This window comes from Epithele typhae (assembly GCF_022376455.1).
Source record: "Epithele typhae strain CBS 203.58 chromosome Unknown BXZ73scaffold_52, whole genome shotgun sequence".
Taxonomy (NCBI): Eukaryota; Fungi; Basidiomycota; class Agaricomycetes; order Polyporales; family Epitheliaceae; genus Epithele; species Epithele typhae.
Window position 1 is genome coordinate 24,051 of NW_025954243.1, and position 23,185 is coordinate 47,235.

Below are 23,185 nucleotides of genomic sequence, written 5' to 3' on the forward strand. Positions count from 1 at the left end.
TAGTCATCCTCCGCGCCTGCAATCCCCATCCTCCACCTGTTTTCCCTTCATTTCATGGCGCTCTTCGACGGTTCCGTCGGCCAGACGGCGCTCTACGCGGTGGCTGCGTGCGCCGCGTTCCTCGTCTTCCGCAAAGTTACCACCCGTTCTCCCCTCGACAACGTCCCCGGACCTGCCCCAGACTCATGGCTTAGAGGTACGCCCTACCCATCCGAAATCACGCGCATATACCCACCTTCCTGCTCAGGTAACCTCGGCAGGCTCTTCGTGCGCCAACCTTGGGCGTACCGTCGGGAGATGAACCAACGCTATGGGCACGTCTGGGCAGTCCCAGGTCTCGCAGGGGTCCGTCTTGTGCTGTCTGCATATTGCGCGCATCCTCACACCTTCTCGGGCTTCCGGTGCGCAGAGCAAGTGGCTCAGCGTGTCCGACCCCAAGGCGATGCACGCTATCTTCATCAAGGACATCGACATCTATGAAGAGCCCAGCGAGTGAGTGTACATCTGTTTGCCCCGTGTTTCCTGGGTGCGGGCGCCCGGGTCTGTGTATGTGCGTGCTCACCGCGCGCGCCGGCAGGGCCTTAATGCTCATGCTCGGCCCCGGCCTCCTCTCCGTCAAGGGCACCCAGCACAAACGGCAGCGCAAGATGCTCAACCCAGTCTTCTCCACCAAGCACCTGCGCGACATGATGCCCCTCTTCTTTTCCGTCGTTCACAAGGTACGTCATCAACATTTACACTTCGGAGCGCCGAGCCGATCGTCTGCGCGCGCGTTCATCAGACGCGCGATGCAATCACGAGCCGCGTTGAGGCCGCGGACGGCTCGGCCCCCGAACTCGACGTACTCGGGTGGATGGGCCGCACGACGCTCGAGGTGCTCGGGCAGGCCGGCCTCGGGTACTCGTTCGACCCGCTCACGAGCGACCGCCCGGACGCGTTCGCGAACGCGGTCAAAGACTTCTTGTGCGTCCTTTCTCGCCTTCGCCGTGCGCCTGCCCTTACCCTACAACTCAAACCCCGAACACAGCCCGGAGCTCGCGAAAACATTCGTCGGCCGTCTCATTCTGCCCTACACGGAATGGATGGGCTCGAAGCAGTTCAAGCGCAAGCTCGTGGAGCTCCTCGGCACTCGGATCGGCACGGTCCGCAGGCTGGCGGAGATCGCAGATGTGATGCACGCGCGCTCAGTCGAGATCTTCAAGGAGAAGGGCGCGGCGCTTTCGCGGGGAGACGAGGCTCTGAAGCAGCAGGTCGGCGAGGGGAAGGATGTCATGAGCATTCTGCGTGAGTTGCTTGTGTGATTTTGCACGCGGGCGGTGGTCGCTGACGCGCTGACGTATTATCTCCCAGTTCGCGCGAACATGCTCGCGTCGGAGGAAGATAGGCTGCCGGACGACGAGCTTATTGCGCAGGTCTCGTACGTGACGTCATTGTGGTGATTGTACCACGAGGCACTGACTGTGTAACAGGACGATGATCCTTGCCGGTATGGACACCACCGCGAACACGCTCGCGCGTATCTTGGAGCTCCTGGCGCAACACCCTGACGTGCAGGAAAGTCTGCGCGAAGAGATCACGCGCGCGTCCGAGCAGCACGGCGACGACGAGATCTCGTTCGACGACCTCATGGCGCTTCCCCTGCTCGAGGCCGTCTGTCGCGAGACGTTCCGCGTGTACGTCGACTTCGCCTCCCTTCCCATGCGATCCGCTCACCGGCCACGCTCGCAGCTCCCCCGGGGTGACCGCCCTCTTCCGCCAGACGGCCACCGACGTCGTGATGCCGCTCACGACCCCGATCCGGATGCGCGACGGCACGCTCGCCGACGCGGTCCCCATCCCGGCCAAGACGCGGCTCATCATCGACAACCTCGCGAGCAACTGCGACCCGGCGACCTGGGGCCCGGACGCGCACGTCTGGCGGCCGGAGCGCTGGCTCGCGCCCGTCCCCGCCGCGGTCGAGGCCGCGCGCATCCCGGGCGTGTACTCGCACCTGATGACGTTCATCGGCGGGAGCAAGAGCTGCATCGGCTTCAAGTTCGCGCAGCTCGAGGCCAAGGTCGTCCTCTACGCGCTCCTCCAGCGCTTCCGGTTCGAGAGCACCGCCCTGCCCGTCCAGTGGAACATGGCCGGGGTGCAGTACCCGAGCGTCGGCGACGGCGAGCCGTGCATGCCGCTCAAGGTCTCGCTGCTTCGGGGGCGCAAGTGAGCGCTGGGTCGCCGATGCGTATTTATGAAACATACGCGTACGAGCGTCCGCGTGGCTTTGGCATGCGGAGCTCTCTTTCGTTGTGCAAGTCTTCTCTGTTTTTGTGGGCACGGACGCGTTCCTGTTACGTGCGACGGGTTTTACTATAGCTCTGGGCCGCGCGAATGGAATAATTATCTCCGGCTTCCCTTGCTGTCGGGCTCCGACGTCTGATCACTCTCAGTCGTAACTACGGGCGCTGTGGGGTATGTCAGTATGTTCATGTCACATCCATGTCCTGGCGCACTGCATGCTAATCCTCGCACCAGGGGACACCCGATTGCCGGACGTGCATAGCTGCGGTGCTTTTTAGTGCACCCTGGTCAAAATACCGTTGCCTGTGGCGTCAGCAGTGCAAGTGTTTTCGGAATAGATCCCGCTCGGTTTCACGCGCGCCCGACAAACATTGAGGGACAACGCAGTTGTGATCACGCCTCGGCGATCAGGCTACGGTAGTACTGGCCTCGGACAAGTGCACAGTGCGGAGCACTAGATTCGATATTCACTCGCTGGGTGAGACGGCCTGAGCTTTTGTTGATGTCCACGGACTTGCGTGTGATCCCGGGGCCCGACAGAGCCAGGCTCCAGCCGCAGTGCCCCGCCTCGACCAGCAGTTCCGCCCGCCCGCCCGCCCGCCCGTACGACGCCTAAAGCCCTCAATGCTGCTTGGAGGTCGTTCATAACCTTGATTTCGGACGCATCCGGATGCTGGGCCCACGGACCTATCAAAAATCGGTAGATTTATAGTCTTCCGGCGCTCAGAGGTGCATCGATGGGCGAACACTAAGTGAGAATATGTCAGAGCCGATAAGAATCGGAAATATTCGCGTTTACGTGACTCTGGAAGGTGCGTGGCATCACTCATGTCGGGATGTTTGGACATTTCGAACGTGTGATGCGGCCGCATAAAGTATGCTTCTACAATATTGCTCGTTTACATGGCCCTTTCACTCTGGCATACCAATGTACATCAGTGAGTCGCTCCCGATCAACGTAGCATTAGCGAGTACTTACAATACAAAAAGTGTTTGTTCTCATCGTGATGAGAGGCGCGTGCATACCGCAACTCCGTGGGACCATGACAGCGGTCTTATAGGTATCCCTGGTGAGACTATCGCCGGAGAATGAGCGTCGCAAATGGGTAACCAACTGAAAGAATGATCACCGCATGGGATGATAGGCTGTCTAGCCATTACACGACGCTTCTTTCTTCAGGTTTACCTGTGCACTACCCAGGAGGGCGACGGGTGCTGCCGGCCGACGATGCCGACGATGCTGAAGCACCACTAGAGCCGTTGGGGCTGCTGGGGCTGCTTGACGATGACGACGAGGAATTCGTGCAGCCTTTTTTTGCACCTTGGGACCAGAGTCAGGACGAGACTGGACTTTCCTCGTGCCCTGCGATGAAGGGTTCTAGCCATGCAGAGCGAGTGGTGGTGTATCGCAACGTGAGGATCCTCGTGGTGGGAAGCAAAAGCCTGGAGGTGGCGGTGCGACTCGCCTTGCTCGGAGACGCGTGCACAGGTTTCGATTCCGGCGGTTGACAATTTGAAGATGCACTGCATATAAGATAACGGGATATACGTGGGTGCTCTACAAGTGCCTACGTAGGGGTCATCACGTAGAGTAAATTTACAGTCTTTTTCTGTAGCGCCGCGAGCGCATCCCTCAGCCAAGAATCGGCGCGAACATCTCTCGTCCCTGAGTACTCGACGATCCGCCGTGGGTATATCCATTACCGTGGATGCTGCGCACGTCGCAAACCGTGGGTTCTGTAGTCCACGTTGCACAAACACGGGTCTCGCTCGGATAGCCCTCGCATCGCGATCTCAACCGTCTCGAGCGTGGGATCGCAGCGTAGAACCGCTGCATGAGCACGTCCAAATCCAGCTTCATGAGGAACACCTCCGCGTGAGACGACGCGGAGTCCGGGGAGCTTGTCCGCGCGAGCGTGCAGAAGAGCCCAAGGCTGAGCACGCGGAGGCGCGGGAGCCCGCTGATGCCGGTAACCCAGCTCTCCTGTAAGTACGAGTGAGAAGATCAAAGCAAGACGGAGACGACAGAAGATGGCGCTCACCACCATTGCTTCTCCGTCGATGAGTTCCGGCGCGAGGGTCTGGCCGATCTGCAAGATGACCTCCAAGCATTCGACCTGCTCCACGCACGGCTTGCGCAGCATCTCCGTCAGGCCCGGGGTAAAGAGGTTGCCTTCGTACTCCAGAAGAGACAGTTGGAGCGGTCGCGTGCGCTTGAGGATGCGTCGAAGGGAGCGGACGTGCATCTTAGGGCCGGCGACGTGGATGCCGTGAATGTGACAGATAGGGCTGAGAACGTAGAGGTCGTTTAGGCGTGCGGCGAAGAGCCTCAACGATTTCCAAGAGCCCTCCCGTGTCTGCTCCGAGACGTTCTTCTCATGCTGGCGGTCGAGCTCCTCGCGATCTTCCATCCAGGTGCGGTTCTTGACCATGCTGAAGACTTTGAGGTTGGGGAACGCACGTGCGATGGCGACCGTACTCATGGAGTCGACCATGATATTGTTGCACGAGAGTTCCGTAACGCCAGTGTAGACCTCGTCGAACGTGTTGTCTCCGTCGAAGCGTTGAAGCTGGCCGCGGTTCGTCTTCAGAATCTTGAGCGAAGATTGGAATGTTCTGAGCGCGAGGATGGCGTTCCGCGCATCTTCTTCGACGACCACCTGTTCTGGGAACTGCAAGGGATCAAGATCGGGCGGTAGAATCCATTCGAGGACGGCAGTTTTGATTTTGGACTGGAAGAGGCGCAACAACCGAGAATGCCCATGCGCCCGAGATGGACCTCTTCGATTGTGGTGAGGCGCGTGAACGTTCCCGCGAAGAATACCCAGGGATAGAGAAGAGAATCGACGAAGCGGATGTAGAGGAGTGTTATGGAGATTTGACTGGCGTGCTTATTGAACAGGCTGTCCAGACGCTTTGCAACGGATGGTTTGAGAACTTGCATCTCCAAGCCGAGACCTCTCAAGAAGTGGATCCGATAACCCTGACGAGTGGCGAGAAAATCGACGAATGAATCCAGATCGCGCTCGGTGTGCAAGCGGATGCTTTTTTCGTCAAGAAGATGTTTGGCTCCAGTTTCTACGAAGAGCCTGCTGGTCTGCATCAGACGAGAGATGACAGATCTATCGGAGACGGCCATAATGTCCAGGAGGACGTCGGTATTGAGCGCGGGCATCTGTCGAGCGCCGAGCACCACAAAGTGACTGATGAGGGAATATATCAAGCAGGTGGCCAAGAAACGCACAAGGTATTTGAGAGGGCAGTTCTGTGTTGGATCCTGTTGATGGTCTGCGGGTAACTTGCTGGTCGCATCGGCTTGCGTGGCCCGTGGCCTAAGCCGGGTTCGTGGGAACTCCGGGAAGACCCGTCGTCGGCTTCAGGCCTTCGCCGGCTGAGATTCTAATCTTCATCACCTCTCTCAGCTGCTCCGTTAGCGAGTGCAGCCCAACGCTAACCAGCAAGGAACGTAACTGTGAGCGCGCGTAGTGTGCTCCTGTGTGTCGTTGATTCGCTGATTGATGAACAAGCGCCAGAGGCTCGGTGGGGGCGCCGCGATGTGAAATTATTGAATCTCGGACACGACCTCCGCAAGCGCCTCACTTTGCTGCCAGCCTCACTTGAGCCCCACAGGTCCTTCCGCACTCATGAAAAGACGGCGCGGCCCACAGAGGGCCAACAAAACCCGTCCACCCTCCTGCGCTATACTCTGCTGCCATGGCTCCGACGGTGCAGAAGGCTCTCATCTCCCCATCGAAACGCGCCTTTTGGGTGCTTCGCAACGACTGGCCTGTCCCGAAACCTCAGCCCACGGAAGTCAGGATCAAGGTCATGGCTTCTGCGCTAAACTTCGCCGACTGCTTTGTCCAGATATTTTCAATCGCCTTCATCACAAAGTACCCTTGGGTGGGCGGCTACGACGTGGCAGGCGTCATCGACGAGATCGGCTCTGAAGTGACCGACTTTGCGAAGGGAGATAGAGTGTACGTCTTGTCGTGCGGCATATCATACTGGATGAAGGCTTACTAATGCTCAACTTTTAGCGTCGCGCCAGCAGGCTCGGACCGCGACAGTAACCGCGACTCTGGCTTTCAGGAGTACTGCGTGTGCTTCGCACAAAACGTAGCCAAGGTGAGCCTGCACGTTGATGAGCCACCCGGCGAAGGTACCCGACCGACCCCTCTTCAGATCCCTGATAGGATGTCGTTTGATGCGGCCGCGAGCATCCCGCTAGCACTCACGACGGCGGTCGCCGGCATGTGGTCCGCAGATCGTCCAGAGAATCCCGAGTTCACGACGGTCGCGATGACGCCTCCTTGGGAGGCAGGTGGGACCACGAAGTACGCAGGGAAGCCGGCGTTCATCCTCGGCGGCGCGACTTCCGTCGGCCAATTCGGTGAGCCCGCTCTCACCTCTGTATCCACTCGTTCGCTCATTCCTGGGACCGCACGCCCTTCATCCAGCCATCCAAGCGGTGCGCATGCACAACTTCTCGCCGATCATCGTCACCGCCTCTCTCCGCCACACGGACTACCTCACGTCCCTCGGCGCGACGCACGTCATCGACCGCAACCTGCCCGCCAAAGCGATCCTCGCCGAGGTCCGGCGCATCACCAAGGGCGCCCCGGTCGCGTACGCGTCCGACGCGGTCGGCGACAAGACGACGCAGCTCCTCGCGTTCGACTCCCTCGCGCCCGACGGCCGCATGTCGTCTGTCACGCCCGTGGGCCCGTGGGACCGCACGAAGGCGAAGCTCGCGCCGGGCGACACGCGCCGCGTCGGGCGCGCGATGGCCTCGTTCCGCCTGCCGCAGTACCGCGAGCTCGGGGTGGAGGTGTACAAGCGCCTCCCGGGATGGCTCGAGACGGGCGCGCTGAAGCCGACCCGGGTGCAAGTCCTCCCTGGGGGGCTGAAGGCGATCCCGCAGGGCCTCCGGCCGATCATCGGGGGGAAGGTGAGCGGGGTGAAGCTCGTGGTGAACCCGCCGGACACGCCGGAGGACACGAAGCTGGAGGAGAGCTGGCCAAACTTGAAGAACTATTGTGCCGTCATCGGCAGGTTTATGTAGCTGGTTTTATTTGTTTGGAGGGATGCTCGCCTTTGTGGTTCTTACTTTACATTCTGATTGAAGGAGTCATAATGAGGTGCCTATCGACTCCGGATCAATGATTAGTCAGCGATGACGAGGCCATCCGACGGCGGCGCGCGTTTCCCTGCGTCCACTCGTACTCCCGCTCCAGATATCTCTCGGTCGTCCTGTTCCTGCACACGCGATAGAATCACCATCATCTTCCAGCATACTTCTTGGTTATAAATCCACAGTATGTCGCTTCAGGTTCGCTTCATGTATTATCTCGAGCTCGAAGTCTGACCTTCCCACCGGATGAAGGCGGATGAGTGACGCATGCCGTTGCAAGGCGTCTTACACGGTACCGATCGTGAGTGCTCCGAGACCCACCGCCTTCCGAGTCACTGACTGTTCTTACAGATCGTCAGCCACCGCCATGTCCGCGTCACCCTTAGTGAGCGAGGTGGGACAAAGTATAAAAGCGCGTCCAGCAGCTCCGAAGGCTCCGCACTGAACTCCACGCCTACTAGGCTCATTTCGTCTCAAAAGACTCAAGCATGGCACCCAAGACGCAGAAGGCTCTCGTCGTTCCAGCCCTCAAGGCCCCTTGGGAGCTCCGCACGGGTTACCCCGTGCCGGTGCCTGGTCTGGACGAAGTGCGCGTACAGGTTATGGCGACGTCGCTGAACCCCGCGGACTGGAAGATCCAGAAGAACGGCATGCCGTTCGTCAAGACTTATCCCTTCATTGGTGGTCTTGATGCGGCCGGGATAGTCGACGAAGTGGGCGAGAACGTCAAGAACGTCGCGAAGGGCGACAGGATGTACGTCGTCACGCTTGGATGGGTACTTTGGTCTCACGCTAATCTTGCTTCAGCATGTGTGCAGGCGGCTGGGAGCCCAAGTATGCCGCGTTCCAGGAGTACTTTTTGCACCCCGCAGATCTCGTGGTCAAAGTGAGCCTACTTCTCTCGTCTCTCGTGACGCAGCTCTGATGCCCACGCGACTATCATCAGATTCCCGACAACCTGTCCTTCGACGAGGCGACGACCATTCCCCTCGTTCTTGCAACTGTCGCGGTACCCATGTGGAGCAAGTCGCAGATGGGCCACCTCGGTATGCCTGCTCCCTGGCACGAGGGCGGTGACCAGTACAGGGGCAAGCCCGCCCTGGTCACAGCAGGTGCGTCTTCCGTCGGCCAGCTCGGTACGTCTGCCTATCCCGATATCATCGTCGATATGCGAACTCACCCGTCCCCGTCCCCCGCGTAGCGATCCAGCTCGCGCGCATGCAAGGATTCTCCCCGATCATCACCACCTGTTCGCCCAAGCACGCAGAGTACCTCGAGTCCCTCGGCGCGACGCACACCCTCGACCGCGCGCTCCCCGAAGCCGCCGCGCTCGCCGCGGTCCGCGCGGCCACCGGCGGGGCTGGCGTCGCGTTCGCGTACGACGTCGTCGGTGCGCGCCCGACCACGCGCCTGTGCTACGTCGCGCTCGCGGACGGGGGCGTCGCGGCGCTCATGGCGCCCTCGCTCGAGTGCATCGAGGACCTCAAGCGCGAGGGCGACGGGAAGCGCACGGCGCGGCCGTTTGGGTCCTTCCAGCTTCCCGGGGCGCGCGAGCTCGGGCTCGAGGTCGTCGCGCGCCTGCCGGGGTGGCTCGCGGACGGGACGGTGAGGCCGACGCGAGTTGAGGTGCTACCCGGGGGATTGAGTGGGATTCCGGAGGGGCTGGAGAGGATGGTGAGGAACGAGGTTAGCGGGGTGAAGCTTGTGGTGCACCCGCATGAGACAGCTTGACTGTGGACGGTTGAGGAGCGTGGCTCTGCACGACGCACGATGATATCGACGTCACCGTCGTTTGTCTTTATGCGTTGTTGTCAATGGAGGACGCTCCCGACAAGCAGCTAACGGAACCTCAAGTGTTCTTCGCACCACTGCCACTTAGATCTAAGTATATCCAAGCAATAATTTATAGATCGCCCGCGACGCCTCTTGCTTGCATCACGCGGGGGAGCCTTGTACCAGACGTCCATGCGCGTGGAGTTGTTGTAGACCTGCCCAGACGTGAGCATCGTGTCTTCGTCTTCGCGTACGCGCGTCGTAGGGTCCAACCACGTCGCGAAGGACGCTTGAAACCCCAGGAAAGCAGCCGCTGCATCGCACAGACGTCAACCTCGCGTTCAACAGGAGAGCACAAGGACGCACATCCGGGGGTGTACCCATCACCAACGGAACCAGAGCCGCCGTGGATCTTCTTCCGCGCAGTCTTTTCAGGCGCCGAGAAGTTGTTCGAGTAGAAGTGCACGCCGGACTCTGCGGGTGGAAGTGGATGAGTCCTCCTTCGAGCGTGCGAGTGAACAAGCACGTACGGTTCGTCGCGAAGCTGATCCGGAGCCCGCTCTTGCCGCCTGTGAGCGAGACGACCTCCGCGGCCGCCGGGCCGTCCCTCGCCAGCAGCGCACCCACGAGATCGACCTCAGGCGTGATCTCCGACGCAAACATGACGGTCGGCGGAGGGCGTTTCGAGAAGGCGTAGAAATCGTCTGTGCGCGGACGAGCTTCAACAGGGATGCGCATGAGCGTAGAGAGGACGTGCGTACCGTAGCCGTTCTCAGGGAACGCCTCGCCAATGCAGCCGGTCGACTTCTTTGCATGCGCGTGGGGGCGCGTCGTCGGGATGAGAGCACCCGTCGACAGCAAGTCTGTGTCGGTCTCGGCCAAGTAATCGGCCTGCGACGGCCCGCGTGGGGTTCGTTGAAGGACATATGACCTCAAGCTGATGCACGCACCTTGATAGAGATTGTGTGGTCCTTCACGCTCGGCATCTTTGGGCCTCCTCGAAGGGATGCGTCGAGGTTGAAGCCCAAGTGCTGTCCACGAGCGCGCATCGGTCGGTATATGCACCACACAGAGGAAGAGGGAGTGCGCACCTGAGTCAAGTTGATCAGAGTGATCTTCCCGTCGTCCAGCAGCTTCGCCCGATGCACGATGATGACGCTCCCCAGATTCCTCTCCTTCGTGCCGTCCGCGGTCTGCGCCGGGGCGCCTTCAGGTTGCGCGAGCGCGACAAGCGTCTCGCAAAGGAGCGTGCCTGGAAAGCCCTCCTCGCCGTCCTCGGAGATCCGCTTGAAGATCATCGACGATGGCGCGCGAGTCTGGAGCGTCGCGAGCTCGGCGGGGGTGAACAGCTCCGAGGCCGAGGGGTCGACGAGGGGCTCCCATGGGTACTGGTCGAAGCCCTTGACGCCGCCGTGGAGAGAGACCGTCGGCTTCTCGTTCGCTTGCGGACTGACGGTGGACTCAAAACTGCCGCGCGAGATCTTGAAGGCGCCGACGGGGAGACGGTTCGAGTAGCGGCCGATGATGGTGTTGGTGTACTTCTGGGTCTGGTGGCCGGTGGGGTCCTCGGGGCCTATGAGGATGTCGTGCGTCTAGAGAACGTGAGACGGGTCCGTCGAGAGAGATGGGACATGTCCGACCTTGCCATCTGCTTGTACGAACAGGCGATGGAAGGTGAGCCCGGCGGGGAGGACCTGTGGAAGAACGCAACTCAGAGTGGCGCATACATGCACTTGAATCATAGTCACGTACCTCGAGGGCGAGCGACGGGGTGAGGGAGGGGAGGGTGAGGAGGATGGGCGTGAACGCAGGGTCGGACGCAGTCATAGATATGGGAGGGAAGGAGGGGGACGAGGAGGCACGGAGGACGAGGGACGGAGAAGAGCTTGACTTATCATATCCCCGAGGTTCTGCAGCAGGCACTCTGCTCAGCTGACATCATCAATCGTCCGACCTTCGACGAGAGTGCCGGATGAATGGGCGCGACGGCGGGGGACGTGGACGGGCTGCCTTGCTTGTGCTGGCGGGTGTCGGAAGAGTGAGGGTGAGTCTTGATGGAGGCTTCTGACAGTACAGGCGTCGTGGAGACGGCGGTAGAGGTGCTCGCCACCGACAAGACTGGTGGTGAGGATGGGAAGGAGGGCATAGTCGTGGGAGGCGACAGCGGAGGTAATTGCGGCGTGCACTGTGGGAACAGGATGGACAATACACACCCTTTACGGTGCGTCTCGGATGCCGCTCTGATTCGCTGCTGATCCCTACCTCCAGCTTGTTCCAGGGCGACTTCAACAACGATCACGGGACTTTCCAACAGTTCTGCCTCGTCCCAGCCGAGATCGCTGCCAAGGTGCTTTCCACCTCTATATCGATCGGCTAACCTAGCTCCTGCAGATACCGGAGGGGATCTCCTTCGAGCAAGCGGCGACGATCCCGTTGGGACTCGGGACCGCTTTTTGCGGCCTCACGCCGGGGCCACCATTTTTCTGGGAGCTTTTCTAGGAGCTGTTTATTAAGTTTAAAATCCACGTGCAGCCAGAAAAAGTATTTCTATGGGTTTCTATGGGCGAGAGAAAACCTTACTTGTCTTTCTCTCGGCTTTAATGTGGGACTAGAAAGATGGACACCCCGGCGTGCCTCTGGAACCACGACCCTGCCGCAAAGTCTATCGACTTCCCAGCACCATGGGAGGAGGGCGGCGTGAAGTTCAAGGGGAAGCCCGCCCTCATCCTTGGAGGGGCGTCATCTGTGGGCCAGTACGGTGCGCATTCAGTCCTCGGTTTCTACATCCTCGTGCTCACTGCTCGTTGTGTACCTAGCCATCCAGCTGGCGAAGCTCGCCGGCTTCTCGCCCATCGTCACGTCCGCGTCGCCCCGCAACGCCAAGATGCTGAGGGCCATTGGAGCAACGCACGTCTTCGACCGGGCGCTCTCTAACGACGATGCGCTCGCCATGATCCGGACCGCCACTGCGGGCGAAGCCGTCATGTTCACGTACGACGCACTTGCGTCTGACGGCGCGCTGCTGCTGGTCCTGCCGGACGTGCTCCCCGCGGATAAGCGTGCCAATGGAGACACGAAGATGGTGGTGTCGGTGTACGGCGTAGTGCACCCACCGGAGAACCGAAAGATCGGTGTAGAAGTGTTCAGCCGTGTCACCGGCTGGCTGGAGACCGGCGCGCTGGTGGTGCGTCGTGTTCAGCTACAACGATGGGCATATACTAACTCTTTCGACGCACGCAGTCTAACAAAGTCGAGCTCCTGCCGGGAGGCCTGAGCGGAATTCCTGATGGTCTTCGGCGGATGAAGGAGAACAAGGTCAGCGGCATGAAGCTGGTGGCGCTCCCCCAGGAAACGGCGTGAGACATGATAGTATGGGCTTGGGCAGTGTATGTATACATAAAGCGATGTCCTCAAATTGCGAGATCTTCCCTGTCATTGTACACAGACCGGAGAAAGAAGTGATAACCCTACGGTTCGTAGCGCCAACCATCACGGAACATCCCTGCACGTTGAAGTCGGCATCAGTTCCTTGAACCCACATGGTCTCGGACGCACTCACCGCTCAGGCTCGTCTTTGCGTCGAAGTCTGCACTCTCGATCACATCGCGCGCCCACTCGCCCTTCTCCTTCCAGATCTCGATCACGCGCCTTTCTTCGCCCTCTCCTTCGACCCACCACCACCGCTCGTCCCGAAGCTCCGCAGTCTCCTCCGCTCGTCGCCTCAGTTCGCGCAGATGCTCGTCAACCTGGGAACTCATCTCACCCCACTCCTCGTCGACCGCGTCCTGCGCCCGGATCGCTGCGCCTAAATCCGGGTGGTCTTCCTCCAAGTACGCGAAGAAATACTCGTCCCGCCCACTCCGTCGATCGAAATCCTCCAGAACCGCCGCGTACGGGCCAAGCGAGAACACCCACACGTGCGGCAGGGCGCGTGCGAGCGCGTCTGGGAGCGCGCGGAGGATGTCGACCCGGCGTACCTCCGCGATGCGCCTTTCGTTCACGTCCGCCATGGTGGTGGTACTATATTCAGAGTCGCCCAACCCATCGGGAGCGTGAAGTGAAAGGTGCGTGAGGGGGAGAGGGCGGAGCGTGTCTAGGAGCATGTTCTGTGACAGTATTCCAGTGTGAGGGGATCATCGACAGAGATTGACACGCCGGCGCGAGCGCTCACCACAAAGTCCTCGTCGAACGTAGTGTAAGATAAGTTCGCCTCCAACGACCGCAGCTGAGGGAGCGTGTTCGCCAGCTCCTTCCACGCATACTTGGTGTGATCTTGCCTGGGCTCGAACTCGGAGTGCGAGACCAACCTCATGCCTTCGCCTCTGAAGTCGCTCAAGCACAGGCATGACGGTTGGGTCTTTCTGAGGATGGGGAGGTAGTATTTGTAGTCGTACAGGTGTGCATGTCGGAACGTCACTTTGCTCGCGTGTCCAATGCGGCCCGTGTACGAACTCGACCACGGGATGTCGCAGTCAAGCTTGCGGAGGGACGGCCAGGCGTCTTCGGGGAGCACTGAGGGATCCGTAGGTTCGTAGTCTCCGGGGTTCATGACGGAACGCAGCTGGAGCGTGATCAGGTTTGGGCAGTACGCGACGATGTTTTCGGACGCGTCCGAGACGAAGTCATCGTTTATCATGTGGCGAACGGAAGGGAGCACAGGGAAAGTGCGCATGGTAGAACGTGGCGGAATACCTAGCGCAGAAATAGATAAGTAGAGGGTGGATAATGAGGGGAGAGAGGCGAGTGTCGACAGGAGTGCGAAAGCTTGTGAAACATCCCACTGGGTTTCGGGAGCTCCATAGGAATCCGGACGAAAATCCAGACTGACAGTAGTGAGGTGGGGGGCGGCGAGAATGGCAGGGAGGCTCGGTAGGTTCGTTAGCAAAAGACTGTGGAGCTCTACCTCTGTGAGCTGTACCAGGGTGGGGATACATTCGACCAAGCGTGGGTGTCGCTCTATGAGCTCCTCGATGCCGTCACACCGGAGTGTCCGGAGGTTTGAAAACGAGGGCAAGGCTTCGACGAGTGAGGCGATCTCGTCTCCGTTCTTGGGATAGGGCCTAACACTGAGTGTTCGAATATAGCGCCTTCGTGGGACACCCAGGAACTTGTCGTGTCCGAGAATGTACTCCCATCGAGACCTCTCGTCGGAGACGTCCCGATACAGAGGATAACTTGCGTCACGGAGAGTGCTGGGTGTCGCTAAGCAGTATGCATGTTTGGAAGTGCAAGCCACCGCGAGCGCGTCTTTGCGGGAGAGGAAGGAAAAGAGGAGGAGGAGGACGTCGTCATTGAGGAACAGCATGCTCTTCAAGCGGTCCGTCGTGCTTCAACGATGGTCTCGTCAGCGGTTATACTTAGTAGGGAGGCAATATAAACATACACCAGCCGCCTTCAATGGGATCGAGTCGATCAGGGAGGGATTGTCCAACAGCTGAGGCAGATCAAGAGAAGGAGCACTCTGTGGAAGACGTGGCATTTTCGAGCCTAACGGCACGTGATTTGATCTCCATTGATAATCATTTGATACTCTGAGACGTCTGCAGTCCTTGAGAAAAACCGGTCCACAACGACTATTCGGAGTACTGTGCCACACAGCCGCTGAATTGGTGCTGGTTCCGCGTCGTAGACAAAGATGGCACACACTCACTGTGAGGTATCGGGGAAGTCGCGGTAGAGAACTGGTTGCGAGCCGAACGGGAGTAAACCGGCCTTGTAACACGTACATCAGGCAATTGCAAATCTAGGCGTTGTACTACTTCAGACCGCCGACCTCGCCCAGCATGCGCTCCACCCCCGCGTAATCGAGGTTGAGTGCCACCCGCCGCTCGTCTTTCGCCTTCCACGCGACCCCGTGAGGAGCGAGTCCAGCACCAATCAGAGCTGACGCTCTTGCAGAGTTTGCTCACGACGCCGGATATGGGGACGACGACTGTTCGCGCCGGCTTTTCCCAAGTCGGTTGACGCTACAGCTGGTGCCCACATGAACGAAGGAGTCCACTGGCATAGCCTAAAGAGGAGGAGGTCATTGAATTCAGCCCATCCGGCAGCGCGTCAACACTGCCAGAAACGCCGAGGAATCAGATGACGTACTACACCCCACTGGATCCCCTCCACGCCCTCCTTGCGGACGCACCCAACGAGAGCGGCGAGCATCAAGCGCTCGCGAGCTCGCGCAGGTATCCCGCCGTCGGCGAGTTCTGCGCCTCCTTGGGCATCCGCGGAGCGTGGTCTTCATATTTGTCCCCTTCGTCTTCGGAGGAGGAAGAGGGGGCTTGGAAGTCGTCTATGGAGTTCGACGCCTCGGACTCAGCGTCGGACACGGGTGGGGCGAGGCGACGACACTTGGCGTCTGGAGAGGATGGCGCGGAACAACGTCAGCGGGATGAAGCTGGTCGTGTACCCTCCGGAGACAACCTGAGCGTGGAGTAGGTGACTTCTTAGGGAGTGACGTCGGCGCAACGCGTAGTCTGAAACAATGCGCTCGAAGCATACCTTACAAACCCCGCATCAATCCTACGCTGCCTCCGATCCCTCACTTCGCCGTTGACAGCGCGAGCTGCGTCTCGTTGAAATGCCACCGCGCCCGCGCGTCCTCGAACGCCACCTGACTCGTCTTTTCCGTCGTCTTCGTCGGCTCGTGTGTGGGCGCGCTGGGAGCTGCTTGTGTATTTTGCGAGCTCTGCGCGAGAGAGCGCTTTAGCTATGACCTTGCTGATGACTTCGTCTTCGACGGGTGCGCCGGACGAGTGAACGCGAGGGCGAGGAGCTCGGATGGGACGCCTTGCTCGCGCTGACGGGTGTCTGAAGAGCGGGGGAGAGCCTTGATGGACGCATCTGAGCGTAAAGGCGTTGTGGAGACGGCGGTAGAGGTGCTTGCCACCGACAGGAGGGATGGTGAGAATGGGAAGGAGAGCATGAGTGCGACGTGCTGGGCGACGATCACAGGCAGCGAATGCAGAGGCGTAGGTGGACGCTATGGGGATGCGCACGATGAAGGGCGACAGCTACTCACAGATACCCCGTTTAACACCAGACGGACGCCTTCCGGCCGCACCGACCGCAACGAAACCGTCTAGCCAGGCTGCGCGTCGTGCACAGCGCAAATTGACTGGACTACATATACAGCGACGCGCAGTCCGCATGCGCTTTTTCAAAGTCCGGAGATACGCACTACTCAAGCGCGAGGTCTTGTCTCGAATTTGTGTGCTGGGAGATGCTGCGACTTAGCTGCGGCCGCTCTCACTTGATGTCAACATTGGAGTGAGCCGAAGTCTTGCCGTTCTGATCGCCATCGTTGGCCGCGGAACAGAGAACAAGAAAGTGATGCAGTCGCAGCGAGACAGGCTTGTGCCAGTGATGAAGTCAGAGGAGGAGTTGAGTTGGAGTTGAGCGAGCGACGCCGACGAGCACGCAGGGAATTTGAAGATCACACGATGCTGTCTCATATGTATCATGACGAGTCAGGACCTGCAGTGATGCCCACCAGCGACGACCTCGTGCTAGATCTCTGTGAACCCGTTGATGGCTTGACCTCTCAGTCGATACATGCACCGCGCAGCTTGCCATGGCGCCGAGGTGAGTGAGGTTCGAACGAGGCGCGAGGAACGAGCGCCTCGGCCGAACGGGTGCTTTCTAGGCGTGGGTTGCCGGTGGTTGCCGGATGAGGGAGACGCGCGCTAGCGCGCTAAAGGCTATCGCCTCTCGTCTCCTCCCGCATCGCACCCACGCAGCTCAAAGCGCACCCACCCACCACTCCCAGCGCTTTGGTTGTGAGAGTGGCGCAGAACGCGTCGCACTCCGGCCTCGCGCTCAAGCGGACCGTCCGGGATCGCGACTCACACTCGCGTTCTGCCCAGCATCGGGCCCGACCTTCCCGGACGGGCGCTCCGCTTTTCCCTCCCGCAGACCAAGACCGAACACGTGGGGCGCTACAGTGACCAGAGCGCCCCTCGGCCATCGTTTCCCCTCACTGCCGGCTTGCCACAAGGTTCCCACCACGCAACTAGGAAGCCCGCTCGGAGTCCGTGGAGCTCTGCCGGTACCTGCCACCTTTGTCTGCCCTTCACTCCCCCTTCTCACGGCTGCTTTGGAGCCAGACTCTTCTGCGTTTCACCTCATCCCTCTTCGACACATCGCCCTCATCAACATCCTTTCCGCAAACACCTCGGATATCTCGGTCATCGTGCTCGATATACGGTGTCAGCCTTTGTTCACAGCGTCGTCAACACCGTCCACTCGTTTCGAAGATGGCCCGCACACTTTGCCTCGACGTCTCCTTCCACATCATGGCTTTCGCTGACGACCCCACCGTCTGTCGCCTCATGCAAGTCAACAAGTTCTTCAACATCGAGGGGGCCAAGTATCTTCTCGATGACTCGTGCATCACCATCGCATCTAGCCGCCAGCTCGACTCTCTGATCACCTTCTTGTCCGCATACAACGGCGCTCGACTCCAGTTCCTCAAAGGCCTTTGTCTGGAGATGCAGAGTCTGTCGATTTCCGTCCCAAAACGCTTGGGCGCTCTGTTGACGGCACACACGGACAAGATTACTATGACGCTTCTCGATATCACACACCTGGACAGCATCATCTCATCTTGCCGTGCTCTGTACGCCGCCTTCGCGTCACTCACCACCATCACTCACATCCGCTTCGCCGGGATCAACACCGTCGGCTCTGGGTTCTTGCGCGACTTCAAGTCCAAGGTCAAAGTCGCCGACCTGCGGTGGGATCCGACCCCGAACATCCGCCTCACGGAGAGCGCTTCCGATGAGGCAAAGATCCCTATCTCCGTTCTCAAGAACTTTCAATCGTCGTTGGTGGACTTGAGCGCCACCAATGTGAGCTTCCAGCGGTCAAACGGCGACAACACCTTCGACGAGGTCTATCCCCGCCTCACCGACCTCCAAATCCAAGGGGTACTGATCACCGGGATGCACACCCGCACTCTCGTCCGCGCCTTCCCGAACCTCCAGAACCTCGTCATGGTGCAGCCGTCGACACACCGCGGAGACGATCCGACCGCGCTCGACGCGCAGCACGAGCACAACATCGCCGAACAGCTCGCGCACCGCTCCTGGCCGTCCCTAGAGACCATCAGCGGCGGCCTCCTCGACATGTACATCCTCGCCCCGACCTGCCAGGTCCAGGAGGTGCACGTCACGGGCCCGTACATGCAGACGCGCGCGCTCCGCCGGCTCCTCAAACGCACGCGCCCCGCGCAGCTCGCCCTCGCGCAGTTCGAGGGGGACCTCTTCACGCCGGCGCTTACGGAGATGCTGCGCAAACCGTGCGCGGCGCGCGTCGAGTGCTTGGAGGTCATGTTCAGGATGGGGTGCACCCTGCCGGCGGACACGATCGACGCCCCCGTGATGGTGGTGGGTGCCCGGGCTGCTCCTTGTCACCTCGTGCTGACGACGTCGGCCGTCGCGCTTGTGTAGGAGAGCTGGATCGCAGCGATCCGGGGGCTGCCGCGCGTCCGGGTGCTCAGCATCGCGCTCCACGGCGCGTTCCTCCAGTTCACGCGGAGCGGTCCCCACCGGTTCGAGCCGTCCGCCGCGGAGCGGTTCTTCGCCGCGCTCGACCTCAGCGCGCTCGCCCAGCGGCTCAAGGACACGATCCCGACGCTCAAGACCGTCGAGCTCACGGTGGAGGGCGTCCGTGGGAGGCGGGAGCCCCGGTGGGTGCGGCTTGGGCCGGAAGACATGGAGTTCGAGACGTGCGCGGCGGCGACGGCGCGGATGCTGAACAGTCAGATGCCGGAGCTGGGGACGTTGGGGACGTTGGGGTTTGTCCACTCGGCGAACTGAGCTGAGGAGACGATGTGGTACCGACACCTGTAGCTCTGAGAAAAATGAATTGAAGTTACGTCAGACACGCGCGCGAGGCGCATACTGTAACAGTTGAACGTTTCCGCGGGGTACACGCGAGAACGAGTTGCGACCTACCGCACGATGACGTCACTCCCTATGGGTCGTAGCGCCAGCTATTAGAAAACATTCCTGGAAGTAGATGTGAGATCATCCTCAATACAAGTACTGTGTAGGAGAGACACTCACCAGTGAGATCGCCCGGCTGGAAGTCCACGCTCTCGATCACATCGCGCGCCCACTCGCCCTTCTCCTTCCAAATCTCGATCGACCGTCTCTCTTCGCCCTCTCCTTCGACCCACCACCACCGCTCGTCCCGAAGCCCCGCAGTCTCGTCCGCTCGTCGCCTCAGTTCGCGTAGATGCTCGTCAACCTGGGAACTCATCTCGCCCCACTCCTCGTCGACCGCGTCCTGCGCCTTAATCACCGCGCAGAAATCCGGGTTCAAGGACTCCCAGAATTCCCCCGACCGCCCGACCAATCGATCACACTCGTTCAGAGCTGCCTTGCACGGACCAAGCGAGAACACCCGCACGTGTGGCAGGGCGCGTGCGAGAGCGTCTGGGAGCGCGCGGAGGATGTCGACCCGGCGTACCTCAGCGGCGCGCCTTCTGGTCACGTCCGCCGTGGTGGTCACGTCATACGTTTTGGAAGTGTTCACGCGAAATGAAAAGTGCATGAGGGGGAGAGGGCGGAGCGCGTCTAGGAGGATGTTCTGCAATGGCAGTATTCAAGTGTGAGGAAATCATCGACAGGAATTGACACGCCGCCGCGAGTGCTCGCCACAAAGTCCTTATTCAACTCAGTCATGGATAACCACAATACTAACGACCGCAGCTGCGGGAGCGTGTTCGACAGCTCCTTCCATGCGTGCTTGACGAGATCTTCCTTTGTCTCGAACTCACCCATGACCGGCCACCAGACGCGTTCGTGACATGCCTGAGTTGGTTCGGTCGGAAACCTGTTCGTCTTTAAACTACCTCAATACCATCACCGATTGACCCGGGTACATATATGCTCGCAGCATCGTGTGCAAGATAGGTGGGCCAGACAAATTCTAAGTGGTGGCCATTCCGAGAATCGAACCAGCGAGCCCATGCCCGCGCCTACTCAAGCGCAGCCAGACCCAGCGTGAGCTCGGGCTTGGAGTCACTTCCGCGCGTCCGCGTTGAACACCTCGCTCTCGGCTCTTCTCCGAACACTCCTCCTTGCAACATGACTTATACTCCGGATAATCCGCCTTGGATGGATCTGCGGAGTACTGGAAACCCCAGCGCATGTGCGGTGATGCTTGCGTTCGTCATTGACGGACGATGCGGCTTCTCATACTGAGACGATTCCAATACTGTTCTCGGCGTCCACCGTGAACCTGAGGTGAGCCTGTCACTTTTTTTTGGTCCCGTGTGGTCTGTCCTGTGCGGTTGGGGATGGAGGGGTCTGATGGTGTGAGGGAGATGTTCTGCGTTGGGTCGACGTTCACGCCCATTTGCATGTTCGGCGATGCACTCCGTGATGTGGAGTGGTATATCGGCAATTTAAGAACGCTTCACCGCTTTCGGCGTCGGTGATGTTCTGAATATGCCTCACTGCTGTCATGGCCGCATGGCGATGAATGTGTGCGCAGTTCTGAACGGAGTGGCGGAGCGCTCGGCGTGGAAGCGCAGATTCTCCCGCGCCGTCACTGTTCGCCGAATGAGCATCTGCGAGACGAGCCGTAACAACGCTTGGAGGAGCGATTCCGCATCCCGTCGAAAGGCCTCGACAGCCTTTGCCCGACGAGTCGTAACGACGCCTGGAGGAGCCATTCCGCACCCCGTCGCTCTGGAACTCCACAGATGCTGGGGTACTCGGGAGACTTGAGAACTTTGGCAAGTCTTCCCCGCTGCAGCATGGTTTCCAGGATACGGTCACCGTTTCCCGTCGCAAAGCGGACTGCAGGAAGCGCGGTACAGGCGGTGAGCAATTGTATTCCGCGTTCCACTGCCCCTCGGCCAATACCATCGCTCGTTCCGACCCACTCGCTTTGACCGCGCTTTGCCGCGTGCGGGCCGTGGCGGCTTGCTGAGTCCTGAGCCTGGGATGAGCCCGCTCTCGTTCATGTACAAAGCCCCTCTTGCCCTCCGTCAAACCTCAGCTTGCTCACCTCCTCCCTCCCATCTTCTTCATCTAGCACATCCCGAGGCCGGATCCTCATCCCACCGTACCATCTTCACTCCAAGCCTTTCGCACCTCACCACTTTCGCCCCGCCACCATGCTTTTCTTCAAGACTTCCTTGCCTTCACCGCCGTCCTCGGCGCCGCCCTCCAGGCCCACGCGCACGCCGCCGTTTCGCCCGTGCTCGGCGTGAGCGGCACGCCCGTGCGCTCAGACGTGCAGCGCCCTCGAACCAGAAGCCGTGCGGGCGAGTGGACATCGCCTCGGGATGGCGTCCTCGGACACCATCCAGGTCGCCGCGGACGGCACCTTCTCGGCCCCGATCACCAACTTCAACAAGTGCGTCACACACACACACTCTCTCTCTATCCCGCCCGTCTTTGCGGGGCTGATACGATCCGTCCCGCCTCTGCAGGGGGGTCGACGGCTCCCGCGAGATTGCGAAGGTCATGGTCGACCCGACCGGCACGGGCGACAAGAACAGCTTCGTCGCCGCGACGATGGTCGAGAACGGCTCCGCGGTCAGCCCGTCGATCCCTTCTCTAACGCGCGCGCCTCGCTGACGATTTTTCCGCTCCCGGCCTCCCCGCCCGCCCACTCTCGCTCTCTCTCTCACTCTCAGGCGCCGCCGACTTTGGGCACGGAGCAAATCTCCGTCCAGCTCCCCGCGGGCATGACGTGCGCCGGCACGGGCGGCAAGTGCATCGTCTCGTTCAGGACCTTGAGCGGGTTCGGCAACTGCGTCGTCGTCCAACAGTCCTCGAGCGGCACCGCCGCGGCTGGGCGCAGGCGGGCGTTCAGGTTCGCCCGCACGGTGGTTTGACGGACGGGCTTTACTGCGGACTGAATGAGCCGTGCGCCGATGAGCTTGTATGTACAACGAATGAATCTCGGGGCGCTTTGGCACCTGCGCTTGTAACTTCGAGGTGGGAGAATTGAAGGAGACGGTCAGAGATACAGTCGACGAGTGGCTCATGCCACCTCGACGGACAAGGACTACTTACTACGGGTTGGATTGGCTGTGTGTCGATGAGTTGTATGTACAACGAATGGAGCTTGGGGCGCTTCGACACCCCCACTTGCAATTGGTGTGGTTCTTGTGCGACTCCAAGTCCAAGGTCAAAGTCGGGAGACGTTTTGGTCCCGACACCTGTAGTTCTGAGGAAAAGGAATTGGAGTTACGACAGAGCTGTAACAGTTGAGCGTTCCGGAGGGTACGCGGCCCGAACGAGTTACGATCTATTGTACGATGATGTCAGAAGTAGGTGTGAGATAATCCTCAATACACTTTGCAGGAGAGACACTCACCAGTGAGATCGCCCTGTTGAAAGTCCACGCTCTCGATCACATCGCGCGCCCACTCTCCCTTCTCCCTCCAAATCTCGATCGCCCGTCTCTCTTCGCTCTCTTCCTCGACCCACCACCACCGCTCGTTCCGAATCCCCGCGGTCTCGCACGCTCGTCGCCTCAGTTCACGCAGAAGCTCGTCACCCTGGGGACTCGTCTCTCCCTGGCACTCCTTGTCGACCGCGTCCTGCGCCTGGATCGCTGTGTCGAAATCCGGGTTCACGTCCTCCCAGAATGGTTCCGACTGCCCGCTCCGTGGATCCGTAAAATTCAGAATCGCCTTGCACCCAAGAAGCGAGAACACTCGCACGTGCGGCGGGGCGCGGGGGAGTGCATCTGGGAGTACTGCGCGGGGAGTGTCGACCCGACGCACCTCGTCGGTGCGCCTTTTGTTCGCTTCCGCCATGGTGGTGGAGCGTGACTCAGTGAAAAGTGGGTGAGGGGAAGAGCGTGGAGCGCGTCTAGAAGTATGTTCTGTAGCAGTATTCAAGAGTGAGCAGGCTCCTCTGGTGCGTAGCGTACGGTACAGGCTGTGGCGAGCACTATGGCTACACAATTACCTAAGCCAGCGGCCCGAGGTTGCACCTCTGGCGCCGAACTCCGACAGTGGTCACAATCAATGAA

At 60.1% G+C, this 23,185-nt stretch overlaps 11 protein-coding genes across 11 annotated transcripts; 7 read left to right on the plus strand and 4 right to left on the minus strand.

The window, feature by feature from the left end:
- Positions 1 to 54: 54 nt before the first annotated feature.
- On the plus strand, positions 55 to 2,206 carry BXZ73DRAFT_91829 (cytochrome P450; the record flags this gene model as incomplete). Its single annotated transcript, XM_048026129.1, has 9 exons — positions 55 to 196; positions 248 to 345; positions 410 to 492; positions 578 to 719; positions 782 to 963; positions 1,028 to 1,284; positions 1,351 to 1,417; positions 1,470 to 1,673; positions 1,729 to 2,206. The coding sequence occupies 9 exons, from the start codon at positions 55 to 57 to the stop codon at positions 2,204 to 2,206; spliced, it is 1,653 nt and encodes a 550-aa protein (XP_047874628.1).
- A 1,325-nt stretch (positions 2,207 to 3,531) lies between these two features.
- Positions 3,532 to 5,455, minus strand: BXZ73DRAFT_104470 (uncharacterized protein; the record flags this gene model as incomplete). Its single annotated transcript, XM_048015891.1, has 4 exons — positions 3,532 to 3,601; positions 4,110 to 4,264; positions 4,323 to 5,012; positions 5,060 to 5,455. 4 exons carry the CDS (start codon positions 5,453 to 5,455, stop codon positions 3,532 to 3,534), a joined length of 1,311 nt encoding a protein of 436 aa, XP_047874629.1.
- A 539-nt stretch (positions 5,456 to 5,994) lies between these two features.
- BXZ73DRAFT_104471 (GroES-like protein) lies at positions 5,995 to 7,345 on the plus strand (the record flags this gene model as incomplete). Its single annotated transcript, XM_048015892.1, has 4 exons — positions 5,995 to 6,260; positions 6,321 to 6,408; positions 6,466 to 6,673; positions 6,741 to 7,345. 4 exons carry the CDS (start codon positions 5,995 to 5,997, stop codon positions 7,343 to 7,345), a joined length of 1,167 nt encoding a protein of 388 aa, XP_047874630.1.
- A 557-nt stretch (positions 7,346 to 7,902) lies between these two features.
- BXZ73DRAFT_51953 (GroES-like protein) lies at positions 7,903 to 9,145 on the plus strand (the record flags this gene model as incomplete). The annotated part of the gene is made up of 4 exons (XM_048020722.1): positions 7,903 to 8,168; positions 8,222 to 8,300; positions 8,361 to 8,550; positions 8,616 to 9,145. 4 exons carry the CDS (start codon positions 7,903 to 7,905, stop codon positions 9,143 to 9,145), a joined length of 1,065 nt encoding a protein of 354 aa, XP_047874631.1.
- A 107-nt stretch (positions 9,146 to 9,252) lies between these two features.
- Positions 9,253 to 11,014, minus strand: BXZ73DRAFT_51991 (galactose mutarotase-like protein; the record flags this gene model as incomplete). Its single annotated transcript, XM_048020729.1, has 8 exons — positions 9,253 to 9,500; positions 9,554 to 9,661; positions 9,718 to 9,891; positions 9,949 to 10,078; positions 10,138 to 10,218; positions 10,279 to 10,779; positions 10,828 to 10,881; positions 10,940 to 11,014. 8 exons carry the CDS (start codon positions 11,012 to 11,014, stop codon positions 9,253 to 9,255), a joined length of 1,371 nt encoding a protein of 456 aa, XP_047874632.1.
- A 371-nt stretch (positions 11,015 to 11,385) lies between these two features.
- Positions 11,386 to 11,686, plus strand: BXZ73DRAFT_104474 (uncharacterized protein; the record flags this gene model as incomplete). Its single annotated transcript, XM_048015893.1, has 3 exons — positions 11,386 to 11,408; positions 11,456 to 11,534; positions 11,579 to 11,686. 3 exons carry the CDS (start codon positions 11,386 to 11,388, stop codon positions 11,684 to 11,686), a joined length of 210 nt encoding a protein of 69 aa, XP_047874633.1.
- Positions 11,687 to 11,803: 117 nt separating this feature from the next.
- Positions 11,804 to 12,547, plus strand: BXZ73DRAFT_104475 (NAD(P)-binding protein; the record flags this gene model as incomplete). Its single annotated transcript, XM_048015894.1, has 3 exons — positions 11,804 to 11,945; positions 12,004 to 12,371; positions 12,428 to 12,547. The coding sequence occupies 3 exons, from the start codon at positions 11,804 to 11,806 to the stop codon at positions 12,545 to 12,547; spliced, it is 630 nt and encodes a 209-aa protein (XP_047874634.1).
- A 445-nt stretch (positions 12,548 to 12,992) lies between these two features.
- BXZ73DRAFT_79966 (uncharacterized protein) lies at positions 12,993 to 16,106 on the minus strand (the record flags this gene model as incomplete). The annotated part of the gene is given in 10 exon segments (XM_048023193.1): positions 12,993 to 13,062; positions 13,082 to 13,293; positions 13,359 to 13,879; positions 14,120 to 14,514; positions 14,838 to 14,899; positions 14,961 to 15,070; positions 15,097 to 15,197; positions 15,324 to 15,419; positions 15,727 to 15,840; positions 15,898 to 16,106. 10 exon segments carry the CDS (start codon positions 16,104 to 16,106, stop codon positions 12,993 to 12,995), a joined length of 1,890 nt encoding a protein of 629 aa, XP_047874635.1.
- Positions 16,107 to 17,436: 1,330 nt separating this feature from the next.
- BXZ73DRAFT_104478 (uncharacterized protein) lies at positions 17,437 to 18,999 on the plus strand (the record flags this gene model as incomplete). The annotated part of the gene is made up of 2 exons (XM_048015895.1): positions 17,437 to 18,567; positions 18,631 to 18,999. 2 exons carry the CDS (start codon positions 17,437 to 17,439, stop codon positions 18,997 to 18,999), a joined length of 1,500 nt encoding a protein of 499 aa, XP_047874636.1.
- Positions 19,000 to 19,156: 157 nt separating this feature from the next.
- Positions 19,157 to 19,738, minus strand: BXZ73DRAFT_104479 (uncharacterized protein; the record flags this gene model as incomplete). The annotated part of the gene is made up of 2 exons (XM_048015896.1): positions 19,157 to 19,191; positions 19,249 to 19,738. The coding sequence occupies 2 exons, from the start codon at positions 19,736 to 19,738 to the stop codon at positions 19,157 to 19,159; spliced, it is 525 nt and encodes a 174-aa protein (XP_047874637.1).
- Positions 19,739 to 21,482: 1,744 nt separating this feature from the next.
- Positions 21,483 to 22,037, plus strand: BXZ73DRAFT_79968 (uncharacterized protein; the record flags this gene model as incomplete). Its single annotated transcript, XM_048023194.1, has 3 exons — positions 21,483 to 21,553; positions 21,630 to 21,735; positions 21,837 to 22,037. The coding sequence occupies 3 exons, from the start codon at positions 21,483 to 21,485 to the stop codon at positions 22,035 to 22,037; spliced, it is 378 nt and encodes a 125-aa protein (XP_047874638.1).
- Positions 22,038 to 23,185: the final 1,148 nt, after the last annotated feature.